The sequence below is a fragment of the Asterias rubens genome, chromosome 4 (assembly GCF_902459465.1).
Source record: "Asterias rubens chromosome 4, eAstRub1.3, whole genome shotgun sequence".
Taxonomy (NCBI): Eukaryota; Metazoa; Echinodermata; class Asteroidea; order Forcipulatida; family Asteriidae; genus Asterias; species Asterias rubens.
This window is the reverse complement of record NC_047065.1, coordinates 6,201,064-6,216,279: the sequence shown is the minus strand read 5'-3', so window position 1 is coordinate 6,216,279 and position 15,216 is coordinate 6,201,064. Positions and strand designations below refer to the sequence as shown.

Genomic DNA, 15,216 nt, shown 5'->3' with positions numbered 1-15,216 from the left:
TTGTTTGTAGGGCACCTGGAGGCCACTGGAAAGTTTCATGGACTCATGACCCCTCACCCCTCCACCCCTATAGCTAAACCACTGCTACAGTGTACTTAATGGTCGCTGATTCTGCTATCCCCCCCCCCACACACCCACACCCCCTCCCCCACCCCAACCCCCTCCCCCAACATAATTTTGTCTGGATCTGGTTTTGTACTCTATGGAACACATTTTGTACCTCCAAGGGGTGTGGGTAGCTCAGGAGATGGTAGTGCTGAAAGGGGGTATCCACTTAGGAGGGTGTCGCCTATTCCATAACCACACCCTTTTTACCCCCAAAGTTCTTGCATTCCTGTATAATTGTACACTGCTCGAAGAGCTGGAGGGGGTTCCTATCAATCATGACTCTGAAGGCATCTGAAGATAGAAGAACATGTAAACGAGGCACATCACGGCACACAGTGCAAGCAAGACGAGCATGGAGTCCTTCAAAGAAAACAAAAAACAGTTCAGATTTAAAGCTATGAATGGTGTGAAAGCACTGGCGTTACCAGACACATTCAATTGAGGGGTGGGGGGGGGGGCAAAGAAATAATGGTGAAATACATAGTTGGAGGGGCATTTAATATGTGCCCAGTATGTCCACAATCATATTAACACATTTTCTGTGTCCTTTTCATGGACAAGAGTTTGAAAACCACTGATGTAGCAGATATCTTAATTTTATTTGTATATAATCACTATGTCAATTGTAATGCATCCTGCTGGCATTTAGAGAGAGAAAGGGGATCAGCTTATCTCATGAACTTTGGAAGTTTTAATCGAGTTAACAAGGTACATGAGTGAGGGGTTGAACTCTAGAGGGCGCTAATACTGTATGTATACATGTGTGAATGTGACATCAATGATAAATACAAAGTGCTTTAAAAGTTTGTCAAGTATAGCTGTATTGAGTTTCATACTCAATTATTTAAATATGTACTCAATATTTAAGTGTTGATCATTTGGCGTCTTTGCAACAAAAAAGGAACCCATGATTGTTGCTGTGCTCATCTAGAACCATTCATTTGTGTATTATTTTTTAAATCTCGTTTGCAATGAGAAGACATGGGTTCAGAGGGGGTACGTGACAAAAAAGGCCAATTGAGAAAACAAATAATTCCCTAAACTTGATTTATCCTTCAACTTGTTTTGTTCAGGATCCAACATGGACTCCCAGTGTCCTCCAACATCAATTGTGCTGATAATATATAAGGAGCCAGCCTATTCTTCTGACGTAATTGGTTTTGAAACATGCTAGGTAGGAATTTATTTGTGAAGTTATTTACTAACTACTACTAAGATTTGGTGCAAATTGTTTTTTGAAAAAAGATTTGCAAATGTTATCATTCAGGAGGAGGGGGAAATTAATAGTGAATGTTGAAGAGCTATGAGCGTCACTACAGTGACGGATGTGAGCACTATATAAGAAGCCACTGGCACTATGATTATTATTATTCATAATATAATAATAAATCATAATAGTAAGCATTTATATAGCGCCATCTATCAGAAAACTAATCCTAGGCGCTGGAGAGGAAAATAAACCGAAACAAAGAAGTTTATACAAAGAAAAGGATCAAAAGAGTGCCTAATTACCGTGACTTAGGAAACAAATAGGTTTTTAGTTGCAATTTAAATGTGTCTAATGAAGAAGCTGTGCGAATGGCTATTGGTAGAGTAATCCAGAGGGTTGGTGCTGCAGATGAAAAAGCCCTATTACCATAAGAGGTGTGTGTCCTTGGTGTCACAATAAGACACTTGTTTGATGATCTGAGGCTGCGTTGAGGAATGTATTGTGAAATAAGTTCATTGAGATAGCCTGGTGCTAATCCATTATTCAAATCTGTACACACTCAATGGGCGTTATTGAGCTTGAAAGACATCATCCAACTCTTACCCTGAAGACAGTGTTAGTCTTCCGTCGATCCGCCTCTCGCTTTGACCGGTGCAGATCCTTCTTGCTTTTTTTGTAGTCCTGCTTGCCGATATTCTTCCGGTACTGGTCAACAGAAAGGTTACTCTTCTTTGCATCTTTCTTCCCCATGGTGAATGAGGCCTAGGAAGAAATCAAATAGTTTGCATTTTCATCATATGATGTGACAGGTGCGAAAATGCCCCTGTTAATTGTCGGTTCTTATGAATTTCCCATAGTCAATTCCTTTGTTATAACAACGTAGAGGGCGCTCAAATTAATATAAAGATTAATTTGAGCGCCCTCCACGCCAGGTTTCCTAGCACTTTCATAAATCAATTCAATGACGCAGCTTTAACATGTGGTCCATCGCACAAAACAGTGTACTAAAATAACCCTACCTACTATCTATAACAGATTCAACTGTTGTTTTAAGACTGAGTAGTGGTGTACATTCGATTCAACTTAAATTTGACTTTTTTTCTTAATTTCATCAAATAGTCATTTACTTAGCACTACGGTGAACCAGTACAGAGTCAGACAATGACACAGTACCTTTGCTGGTAACCAATTTCTGCTGAGCAAAAAGTATCTGTGCTATATTGCTAAGCAAATGAAATTTGTGGGCGTATACCAAAACGCAATGATTTCTGCTATGTTATCTCTATGCTCATAAAAATATTGTTGTATTAACTTCTAATGCTTCTTTCTATCTAATTAATAGTAAGTAAGTGAAGTTTTATATGTATTTGTATTGTAAACATTCAGTAGGGACTAGCGAGGAATTTGGGTAATAGTACGATCACATCATTTATACTTCTTTAAAAAAAGTCTTTTTTAAAATCTAAACTGAGCAGACGACATACCTTCTTCCGTTCCAAAGCTTTCCAAAGCTTTCCAAAACCGGCGTACACGTCGACATCACACAGGCGACAAAAACGTAAACACGCGAAAGGGCGCCCTCGAGAGTTGATGGCTCATGCAGATAGATGGGTGGGGCGTTGTAGTTTCAGCGTGGGGTGCATTGCACGCAATACAAACCATACCCAATAAAACATTACTTCTGTGAAATTCCTCTTTTCAAAAGGTGATTCGAGCGAATAGACAGTATAAGCACCAAAACTCACCAAACAACTTTGATCATTCTCAAGTCGTAACGTGTCAGATCATGCAACTTGGGAATCATCCCTCACGCAGCACCCCCCCCCCCCCCCCCAACGATTGCGTAAACCTAAAATTATCGTCGTATCTATATTCAGTCCCTGGAAAAACTCACAACAAATATAACACCGGGATAAAAAGTCCATTGTCGTTTATTCTGAGTCCGATAAAACAGGGTTATAAAAATGCAAAGATAAGGGGGGCCCTTCCGATTATTGTAACAATTGATCAAGAGTTCAGTTTGAGCGCACGGATAGTTACATGCCGACTTGTCAATTGTACCATGTACACAACTTCTGTGTAATTAAAGGGGTTCTGTAGGCGGTCCAGCTCAAGGTCAGAGAGCTAGCATTGTTCACAGTTAGTGTATCTCAACATATGCATAAAATAACAAAGCTGTGTAAATTTGAGCACAATCGGTCATCGAAGTTGCGAGATAATAATGCAAGAAAAAAACACCCTTGTCACACGAAGTTGCGTGCTTTCAGATCCTTGATTTCAAGACCTCAAAGAGTTCTAAATCTGTGGTCTTGAAATCAAATTCGTGGAAAAATACTTGTTTCTCCAAAACTCACGTTACTTCAGAGGGAGCCGTTTCTCGAGATCATGACAATGTTTTATTCTTACAGCCTCTTCCCACTACTCATAATGAAATTAATCAAGTAAGGTTTTATTATCACAATTATTTTAAGTTATTACCAATAATAGCGTCCACTGCCTTTAAGGCCACTCATTATCATTCATTCGTAACAAAATACATTACAAAAGTACAAATTCAGACAAAATACAACACTATAACAAACATTTAGGTGTTAAATGAAACTGCAATCACTTGCATTTCTTAGTGTCCATGAAATTAACACCCCGCACAGACTGTAGAACCATCGTAAGACACAGTCGGTAATACTTAATGGTAAACTTGGGCAACACTCAGTGGCTATACCATTCATAACTTCACAGACTTCAAATTAAATTACTTTCTCTCATTTTGTCAATAATGACAGAGACACCCAGAGGGATCCATATCATAACTATGTGGCCCGGAGGAATAAATTATTCCTCGGTGCTTGAACACACTCTTTTCCTCTTTTCATGAGATTTCCAGAGCAAATTGAAGACCAATCGACCCGTATCATGCAGCCACCATCTTGGTATTGTTCCCTGTATCAGGTACCAGTTATGAATGCTAACAGTCATCGCACAAGAAGGAACCAGACTATTTTTCCTTCCAGCCTCGGTCTGGTAACACAGAGTTTTATGGGCGAAAATCAAGATGGCCGCACCATAATAAAGGTCTACAGGAAGGGGCAGATACCACATAATCGAACACCACAATGTACAATATTATTTTCTGCATTGCATAATGCGTGGGAATGAACTTACATATAGGCTATATACCTCGTAACTATCACACGGAATTTACTTTGAAATATTATCATGAACCTAGATCTTCAAAGATCAAAAATCCTCACTCATCACTTGTTCTACTCCATCACAACCTGCCTCCTGTTTAAACCACCAAAATGGCATCCCTGGGCTGATGGAAGTGGACGAGGCCACTATAGAGAGTGGCGGCTTTACAGCTTTCCTGAAAAGTTTTGTTCGCGACATACGCGAGAAAAAGACCCATCTGGTTTGTAATGTTCCCCTTTTCTTAAAATATTTACTGCACTGTTACAAACAAAATATCATTTATTGATGTTTCCATTGTACAGTTATACCCCTCTTCATTGCACATAAATCACCAACAATCTAAACTTCACAGAGCTATTTCTACATTTTGCACTTTTCGTCCACTCATTCATCATCAAATTTTGTTCCCCTAAAGATCATTCAGAATCATAATGATCTAAACAGACAGATTATATTAATGTTTATGACGTTGTACATGTAATGATTTTACTTTTGTAAGTTATGGTGATGCATGGAGAAGGCTGGACGATGTCTCTCTGTTGAGAAGTTTGTTTGTTCTGAAATTTAATCACAGTTTCCATTCGCTCATAACGTCATATCAGCCGACGCACAGAGGACGGTTGTACCCGCCTGGTCTGTTAGTTTTGCTTTCGCCCTAAAATGGCCCTGCAACAAGAAAGCAAACAAAGACATTATCAAATTTCATGACCTTTAAAACAAATGATTAGAATCTTAAAGGGGGATAACATTGTTAATTTTGTTCAATGCGTGAGCTGCCAGTTTCAAATCAACTTCCTAAAACTTTTAAATTAAAATTACACCGCGCATGAATTTAATTAAAACCCCATTTCCCCTGAATTGAGAATACCCTTGAAAAACATAATTTAAAGTTTGAGGGGCCAGGACAAGGTGGTTTACCCGCTGGATTGTATACACCATAGACTGGTCCGATAGTGCAACAAATAATATTGTTAGAGACACCTGACTCCAACCGTGGCAATAATCCGTGGGTTTGCCCCAGGACTTTTGAAAAACATTTGTACAATCTCTAGATCATGAAAGACTATGGGTGCATTCGTTTAGCTTCCCCGGGTCTACCCCGGTGTGTGGCGTTTTGTTTTTCCAGGACTATCTTGTGCAGATAATTACCCACGTTCGTCCTGGAAAATAAAACCGCCACACACCGGGGTCGAGCTAAACGAACGCACCCTATGTGGGATTCTATCAGGTAGATTATCTCTCGATATAATTATGACCAATACTTAGAGATAAAATAGATGTTAAATTTGCATCGGGGATAAAGAATATTAATTTTGGTTTTTACCCATACACCGATGTGTGTTAGCACTGTATATTCAGTACTTTCCCCGAGTTCACAGGACTCAGGTAATACCGAGTATACAGTACTAACACACATCGGTGTATGGGTAAAAACCAAAATTAATATACTTAGAGATAAGTATTCCCAAAGTATTCCCAGTTGTCAAATCGCAGGGTCTTATTATAACACCCAAGTGGACTATTGTGCACTTTTATGTTAAAACGGGGATATTATTTTTGTTAGTAGCCTACTTAAAAGGGAGAATACTGAAAGAAAGAAAAAACTCACACTGGGAACGAAAAATGGAACATGGAGTTCCTTTATGTAGTACTTGTTTCCTGCAACAACAAAAATACAATAATAATTAATTTGTGTTAATTTAAAACACATTTTTTTAACGCACGTGTTGAGAAGTTGTTGCGGGCCTTTTGTTACAAACATAAACAAATTCCTATTAATTCATAAAACAAAAGTGCATTCATTGGGGGATCAAAGTCTATATAGTTGTTTTATGTTTTCGGTAATGATAACAAAGTTCCCGCTCAAACATTATGTTTAACATTATGTATAACCGCAAACTCGTGTGCTTTTCCTGTGGACTTGATCTTCGAAACGGAGATGTTTAAACAAAAGTAACGATGCGAGTATTTTTCGTACCAGTAGGAGCGGGAAAATACGGCACTGGAAACCCTTTATTTAATGGACCCCAAACCCCGATGGACCCCAAACCCCGATGGACCCACTCGAAATAAGTCTGAGATACAGGCTTTTTGGTGCTATATCCTTTGATTATTTTATGCAGCTTTTCTGTCTTGTGTGCTACTTCAGGATTATGGGATTTGAGGCATTGAATGGTGAGGTGTGATTGTGTATCTACTTGCCAGGTAGTCTGGTAGACTAGAATGGGTTCTTTTGATAACTTGTCTTGCTTCAAATTTTACCCCTTTAGGCTTATTTTACTTAATTTTGTAACGCAGAGATTTATATGATAATATGCAGGACTCTGGTTAACCATTACTTGAAGAAGAAACGTGTTCCGAGCGGACTTGAGTATACAGTGGTGACGACGACTGAAGAAAACACTTGAAACAATCGTCTGGGTCTGGTCTTGGTTTATTAACAAGTTGACTATAGCAATACAATTGAAACAGAGGTGTTGGACCTAGCTCGTAGTTTGGAGATTTTAGAGAAAGTTTAAAGCCATTGGACCCTTGCGGTACAGGAAAAAAAAAGTTCACAGATTTACAAATAATTTACAGGGTTTACAGAAGGTAATGGTGAAAGACTTCTCTTGAAATATTAGTCCATGAAATGCTTTACTTTTTGAGAAAACGGTAAAACAATATAAATTATCGTTAGCGAGAATTGCGGATTTGTTATTAATACATGTCATGACACGGCGAAACGCACGAAAACAGGAGTGGGTTTTCCCGTTATTTTCTCCCGACTCCGATGTCCGGTTGAGCCTAAATTTCCACAGGATTGTTATTTTATATAAGTTGTGATACACGAAGTGTGGGACTTGGACAATACTGTTTACCGAAAGTGTATAATGGCTTTAAGGAATACTCGAGGCCCAGAGTGAATGTTTGGCAGATGTTATATAGGATTTTGGTGGTAGTGGGGGAACTCTTAATTTAGAAATGATGTCACACATAAATAACATAAGATTGGTGACATCATTACCTAGAAGTGAGATGATGTAATGGTCAACAGGGTGGGGGGGGGGGGGGGGGGTCTAGAGATAAACGTGGGAATCATCCTTACAATAATTTAAAAAAAAACTGTGTGTATTTGTTTTGTTCTTTCTGTTTTTGATCCGAATAATTTCAATCTCTGTGCTCATTCAATCAATCTTCCTTATAAAGTGCAGCATTCAAATGATTGAAGATGTACGCATTGCGTGTGTGCGCATGGGTTTCTTGAGACAACAGGAATATTGTGTCAGGTGCCGATACTTGCTTGGTATGACAACAATTTACAAGTAGGTCTGTCGTCAACGCTGTATCGCTGCTCCCTGACCCACACTATGCACATGGGGCCAGTGGAACACAAAGCATTACTCTGGTTCGCCTTGCATCATTTTATTAAGTAAAGAACTTAATTTAGGGGAACCACTTTGCCAAAAATCCCACTAACAAAGTTCAATGTCACTTCTCTACACACCCACACACACACTATGTGTAAATAATGCTACAATGTGGTAAAAACAAACCTTCTTCCATTGGGCAGTCAAAAAATGTGTCTCTCTCCTCGTCCGGGTCTGGCTCATCGTCGTCATACAGCGTGCAGATATCCATGTCCTTCTCATAGAAGCTCATTTCTCCATACATCACAGATACAAAGATGGAGCCGTACTCCACTGGCTCATCTAGAAAACACAATGAAATACATCAGGAAACTTTCTAGGACGATAGGTGGCAGCAGACTTACCGGGTAAAGCCATTGTTCTCAGAATTATGCGCATGCTCAGAACTACGTAAACAATGGAAATTTACCCGGTAAGTCTGCTGCCACCTAGCGTTGGAAAGTATCCCTTTATTTATAAACCAGGTGCATGGGACGTCACAAGAACCAAACAGCGCCCTCACTAGGGTTAGTGCATACCATTCATTGGCTGAGAGTTTGCGTGGTGTGTCACGCGTGCACGTTTCAATAGGAGACTTTCCAACGCTAGGCGGCAGCAGACATACCGGGTAAATTTCCATTGTTTACGTAGTTCTGAACATGCGCATAATTCTGAGAACAATGGATTTACCCGGTAAGTCTGCTGCCCTCTATCGTCCCAGAAAGTCTCCCATTGCTTGACCTCACGGCCTCAGGTGTGACAGCCAATGCAACAAGCATATCTGTATTGTAATAATAGGGATGTAATAAGCCACTTCGGAATGTCGGCTGTTACTGCTGACAACGCATTATTTTTGTCTATCTCCAATAACCTTTTAACAATACCAGCGGGTATTGTCAAAAGGTTACGGGAGATAGACAAAATGCGTTGTCAGCAGTTAACAGACATGCGCCACTGACATTCCGAAGTGGCTTATAGGTGCATGCTCAGAACTACACAATTAGAATAGTAGATGGGCCCAACTGCATAGAGATGCCCACAGAGCCCACAGACCAGCTCAGCAAAACAAAATTATGCTTACCGAAATAAGAAAGAAACAACCATGTCACAACTCTTGAATTGACGTGGAAAAAGTGACACAAAAATGTTAAATTACTCATTATGATCTCGTTCGTATCTCGCCGCACAGCAAAATTACCTGGATTACAAAGGTTATTCTTTGTACACATAACAGTTACGTGATTCGCAATCAATGCAATTACTTCTTACCGAATGTGGTGTTCATAACAACCACAATCTTCAGTCCTCCCCTGTCCTCGTCTTTCATGAGTAAGACTTTCCCGATCACCGGTGGGTCAGAATCATCTGTATAAAGAATAACAACCAAAGACAGAGCCGTGTTTTTTTTCAAAGGACCAATAACAACACAACAATAGAGAGAGGGGGTGGGGGGGGGGGAGGGGACTTCCACATAATTGTTTTTACGAAGTTCCATACACATTTTTATCATTCGTAAGCACAAGGTTATTATACACATGTGTGTAGTTGCACCTATCAGTGTGTTCTTGTGGTGTGGGTGGTTGCTTGTTGGTTTGTTTGTTTGTTTGTTTGTTTGTTTGTGCTTATTTTTTTTTTTCAAAGCTCCCATTAATAAGCCCCTAAAAACGTCTTCAATATTTGGAGGTCAGCGAATACATTTTACAAAAATAACAAAGATAACGAATTGGCAAGAACTAACCACCGATTCGTTTCATTAATATTTAATTTTAGATCATTCTTATATGCTGCAATACTTGTATTTATTATGTCAACAATCAACTGGAGAGACCAATCGTTAACCTTTGTACTCTGACCTGGGGTTAAACACGTTAACCACCGTAAGGCTAGCCAGAATAAATGTTATCTTTTTACTATTGTTGTATTGTTCAAACATTGTATGGCACACTTGTTGACTTTTAGGTAATACTAACAGGAATTGCCACGTTGGCTGGAAATACTGTTCTTTTAAAAATAGTCTCAAAGCTATCTTTATAGTGACTTTGCCTTCGGATTTGGGCGCTTTGTGATGTAGTACAAAAACGTTGGTATGAAATGAACATATATTGGATAATTATTTTAAAAGAAGACTAAATTATATGATTCACAAAAATATATGTCGAAAAAGTGTGCTTTGTACAGTTTCTATATTTGAACCACATGTTTTGACTCTACAAAATGGCGGAGCGTTTCAAGAGGCAATTTTTGTTTTGTTATAATCACCTCAATAACTACAGGTCAATCCGATTTTTCTGGCATGACCAAGTCATAAAATGGATTTAGATATCCTTTCCATTCTGCAAAACGTTGAGAGACTATATATGAAGGCATTGTGCCTCTATCCTGGAAATATACCTATAATAATAAAGAAGCTATAAACGAGGTTTAACACCGTTACGTTGATAGCATTGCAAAATGCAGAAAAGACACTCCCGGTCAGACGGAAATTCTGACCGGAAGATTTTAGAGTTTGGTTTAATCAGTGTTTCTCAAAGTTGACTTCGAATATTGACCCAGATTTCGTGTCCTATATCCGAGACAGGCTGACCTAGAAAATGGTGGGTTTTTTTTTTTAAATGGAAAGTCATCATAGATTGGTGTGTTTTTTTTTAAATGGAAAGTCATCATAGATTCTGCATCTTTAGATTGACCTTTTGGCACAGACTCCCGGGTCATACTGACCCAGAAAACAATGCGTTTATGTCCCACGGAACCCGGATCCGGGTCAACCCGGAAGTTTATAATTCTTTGTATACAATAAATACGTTGAATGTGATACATTTTGAACTTACCACAATACCCCCAAAGAGTTCCGATGTCTACAAAACCGTTATCCTTCATCCACAGGTCCCAATCAATCTTTGGAATTTTGTGGTCTCTAACGGCTAATGCCTTGCCATCTTTCTTAATGGCCTCACTTTTGACTTCATCTTCCTTTGCGTTTGGTTGGTCGTTGACGTCGTTGACAACAGCGACATGTTTAGTTTCAGATGACGTTTCCCCAGATGCGATGTCATTTTTCACTTCGACTTTTTCGTCATCTTGTTTCGACAAATCAAAGTCGACTTTCTTGGTATCGCCCAATACGGTCTCTGGGTTGTCTTTCCCACCGTTGTCAGCATGTTGAACCCCCGCAGTGACAGCTAATATAGGCCTATCAGCAGCCTGAACAGCAGGGTGGTTCCGCGAGGCTTTGCCATTGGTCCGCTTCGCCGTGTTATTGTGCAATTGGATACTTCGGATGAATCCGTCGGACTGTTTCGGCGGAGGGCCGAAATCTGCAAATTTGGGCGGGCCCACTTTCCCGCCCGTTTCGCCGTGATGGTGCGCATTCGCCTCCAGTGTGTCGGAAGGCGGTGGGTGGTTGAAAAATCCCAAATAAAGACCAACAAATGCCGTCACAGTCATTAGACCACCAACGACTCCCCGTTTGAACGTCATTCTCATGCTAGCAGGAAACAACCGCTGTTTAAGTGAAACTTCTGGTAAACAACAACAATATCTTTGATGGGTCAAGTGGACGACTCATTTGCATTATTCTTTCCGTAGAACCTATAGGTGCCTGTTAACAGATCAAAACTCGGATTTAGGGACGCTGCCAGACAAAGCACAGATATAGTTGTTGGCTTCTTGTAATATACATTTTGAAACCGTAGCGTGGGACTTCCACCATTTTTTAAAATTTTTTATTTAACATTTGTTGTGGTTAAACAAGTATATTTATAAAGTTGTTGTATAGTCAATTATACCATCTATACAGTCTTCGTCTTCGTACAACAAACAATCAACAAAAACAAAGGACGCTAATATTCAAAGCATTGATCGTGAAGGGCGGGGGGCGTAATTAGTTGTTGTATCTGAAAGAAATATTACAAATTAATCTTTCCTGATACCCACCTACGTAGGCCATATGGAGAACAAAAAATCTAAAGGCGCAAAAAAAAAAATATTGCCCAAAACAAAGTTTTCTCGCGTTTAGCACTTTTGTGTAAATACTGTTTTGACCACTTTGGTCTCAAGCATCGTCAAGTTGAATTCAGCACACATCTAACCGATTTCACGAAACGCTAGGATTAATCCTATTTCGTCTATATGATTTTAGGACGTCGAGTAATTCATCATAACTTATAATGGGTTCAGTGCGTCCTAATTTCTACGATACGGAACTTAACTCGTCGTTAAAGTCCTAAGATTAATCCTAGAAAAAGATAAGATGAGTTTGGTGATATCATGAAATCGATATGTTTAGATATTGTGGAAAATAAATTAATCCTTAAGATGGATAACAAACTCGCGCGTGCCAATGTTCGAAGATTTGCACGAAAGGTCTAATTAATGCTAATGCTTGGACTGTGCGATTGCACCTTCCCCCTATATAAACAAAACCAGAAAACTTTTGACGCTTGGATGGCCCTTTAATCCGGGATTTGTGTAAACATAAACGACGTCCATTGACGATGCGGTCGGAGGTGAAAAATAAATTAAATGTGCAGACGATATGTACCTAGCAATGTGAATCTTGTTATTTTGTCAATATTGGGTAATAAACCCATGTTGGTAATGGCCTACTCACATTAAATAATGACACTGTTAATCCTCAAAACGTTACATCAATGTTTAAAAAGACATTACATTAGACAAATTTTCTCACTTGGTGTATCTCAACATATGCATAAGTAACAAATCTGTGAAAACTTGAGCTCGATTGGTCATCGAAGTTGCGAGATAACAATGAAAGAAAAAAATCCCTGGTCACACGAAGTTGTGTGCTTTCAGATGCTTGATTTCGAGACCTCAAATTCTAAACTTGAGGTCTCGAAATCAAATTTGTTGAAAATTACTTCAGAGGGAGCCGTTTCTCACAAGGTTTTCTACTACCAACCTCTTCCAATTGCTTGTCACCAAGCAGGGATGAGAGTCATTGCCAACAAAAAAGTCTGAAACTGTGATTCAAATATTAGGGGATACATTGAAATGATGGCATTTCAATCTTCTGATCACCCTTTGGAGTTCTAGATTGCAAGGAGCTTTGGGAACAATATCCTTAGTGCAAGAAAAGTAGATCAAAGAGCATGTCTTATTTAACTTGGACAAAAAGTACAGCATTTTTATTACCAGGTAGACTTTTAAAAAGTCTGAAGTCATACAAAAGACTGACAATTCTTGTGTAATAATAATAATTATTTTGAGTAATTACCTTGTGTCCATCACTGCCTTTAACAATGAACACTAACTGTGATGTGTGTTAGATCAGCTTCAGCCTTCCACGACTCACTCGACTTGACTACTGCACGTTACAGAACTCATAATGAGCGTAGTTAGAAAGATTGCACACACAAAAATGCTCCACTTCTAAAATTACCACATGACGATAAATTCTTATTTTGGCACTAAGCGCGAAAGAAAAACCATGGACCAACCTACCTTCGTGGAAACACTTAACCCTGCATTGTCTGCCTTGGGTCGCTATCTTTCTCCGTAGGGGTTTGACAGGGCCGCTGAACCTTGCAACGGTGGAAGGTTGAACAAATAATAACCGAGTCTTTTGTCTATAAAGTGTTGATAAGGTAAAACACCCGACTCCTGCCAGAAAGTCCGTTGTTCGGCCGACTGTAATGGTCAACGTCCTCTATCTATTTCGAAATATGTTTTTATATTAACTACATCAAGTAGGCGTACTGTCATTGTGTTTTCGATTCAGATTTCAGTATTTGTTTACAATGTCACGGGTTTTCCTTACAGCGTGGACGCATTGAATTTCTGTCAGTGATACGATAAACAGCTGGTTAACATTGTATGTAAATATAGCGCGGGGTCAGGTTTTACCGCAAGCTACCACGTGCGCAGCGCAGTATTGTGTTTGTCGTGTACGCACACGCAATCGAAGTGTGTTTCACAAAGGCTTAAAGGAACACGTTGCCCTGGAGCGGGCGAGTTGGTCTTTGGAAAGCGTTTGAAACCATTTGTTATGAAATGTATATGGTTAGACAAATATCTTAAAAGTAAAATATATAATGATACACACAAACATGTCTCGAAATTGCACGATTTTCCTTTTACGCGCGAAGAAACACGCGTCGGCCATTTTGTGGAACCAAAATGTTGAGTAGCCGACCGTGTTAGCATGGAAGTAGCGACGTAAAAGGAAGTGCAATTTCGAGTGATACTTGTATGAATTGTATGAAACATTATACGAAACTTTAAATAATATTTCTGATCGTCTCCATTATGCATTTCAGAACAAACGGTTTCCAGGAACCAACTCGACCGATCCAAGGCAATTGCTGCAGGGGTTGCTCAGTGTTGCTAACCTGTGAACTGCTATTGTCTACTGTGAAACTAACCCTTAGCACACAACAAAAATAAGATATGAAATAAGTTCCTTAACAAAAAGTTTCCATGTGCCAATCTGCTTGTACACAAAAAGAGGGTATCAAACAGCATTTAATCATGTTGTCCTCCAACCCTGTCAAAAACACTGTGTGGAGTGTGTTAGTCCACATACGGTGTTTCAAGTCACTTTACATTATATGCCTACTCGTATGGATTAGGATTATAGAATTATACTGTCACAGAGAAAGGTTCTATCACAGTAGGCACAAAATACAGACTTTGGGCTTCAAGTAGGCCTTGTCAACACATGTTTGTTTGTTTATGTATTAAGTTTTACAAGACATGACACAATGTGAGGCACATGCATGGAACATGGACCATGGACTGGCACTCATCCAACCCAGCGGTGTAATACGGCCAGTATAACAATGTTCTGTAGTCTTGCATGAAGGAAGTCGCCCATACATATCGGTTCTGTGAAAGTGGAATAGTTGGCAAGATATCAAGCTCGTGTCAACATATCCTGTTTGGTTTGCATTGATGTTTCGAGTGGCCGTCTGTTTTTCTAATGGCACCCAGTTTCTATCAAGTTTATGAAAACAAAAGCGAAGTCCCCCATACCAAAACTATTAAAAAGTTGAGTTTACTATTAGGAGCTGATGGTTGGGGTTCAAACATTTACTTCTGTGAGTAATGCAGAACACTGGCCCAACATCAACCCCCCAGAAAAGGTAACGCTGGAAAATCAGATATTGCGCACGCTGTCTATTTTATAAAGATTGGTTTTAACAGGGGTCAAATACAACATTCATAAATACCCCAGACAGTTTCTCTACTCCCATTGGTGGAGAGCGCGTCACGTGGGTGTGCATAACTAACTCGTCGCTACCCTTTTATTCCCTTACTAACTGATGACATTATTCAAAGCTTGATCTCATTGGGGCTGGA

General features: G+C 39.5%; 2 protein-coding genes across 3 annotated transcripts; both read right to left on the bottom strand.

Moving 5' to 3' along the window:
• Window positions 1–165: 165 nt before the first annotated feature.
• LOC117288800 (triple QxxK/R motif-containing protein-like) lies at window positions 166–2,881 on the bottom strand. Its single transcript, XM_033769644.1, has 3 exons — window positions 2,803–2,881; window positions 1,922–2,080; window positions 166–468 (listed from the first exon to the last, which is right to left on the bottom strand). The coding sequence occupies exons 2-3, from the start codon at window positions 2,066–2,068 to the stop codon at window positions 382–384; spliced, it is 234 nt and encodes a 77-aa protein (XP_033625535.1). The 5' UTR covers window positions 2,069–2,080; window positions 2,803–2,881; the 3' UTR covers window positions 166–381.
• Window positions 2,882–3,647: 766 nt separating this feature from the next.
• Window positions 3,648–13,689, bottom strand: LOC117289534. 2 transcript variants are annotated; one of them, XM_033770677.1, is made up of 6 exons: window positions 13,360–13,689; window positions 10,728–11,497; window positions 9,169–9,264; window positions 8,047–8,202; window positions 6,120–6,169; window positions 3,648–5,176 (listed from the first exon to the last, which is right to left on the bottom strand). In XM_033770677.1, exons 2-6 carry the CDS (start codon window positions 11,380–11,382, stop codon window positions 5,096–5,098), a joined length of 1,038 nt encoding a protein of 345 aa, XP_033626568.1. In that variant the 5' UTR covers window positions 11,383–11,497; window positions 13,360–13,689; the 3' UTR covers window positions 3,648–5,095. The 2 variants fall into 2 exon arrangements, with proteins under 2 accessions (XP_033626568.1, XP_033626569.1); XM_033770678.1 differs by lacking the exon at window positions 13,360–13,689 and adding an exon at window positions 13,133–13,338.
• Between the last annotated feature and the right edge of the window lie 1,527 nt (window positions 13,690–15,216).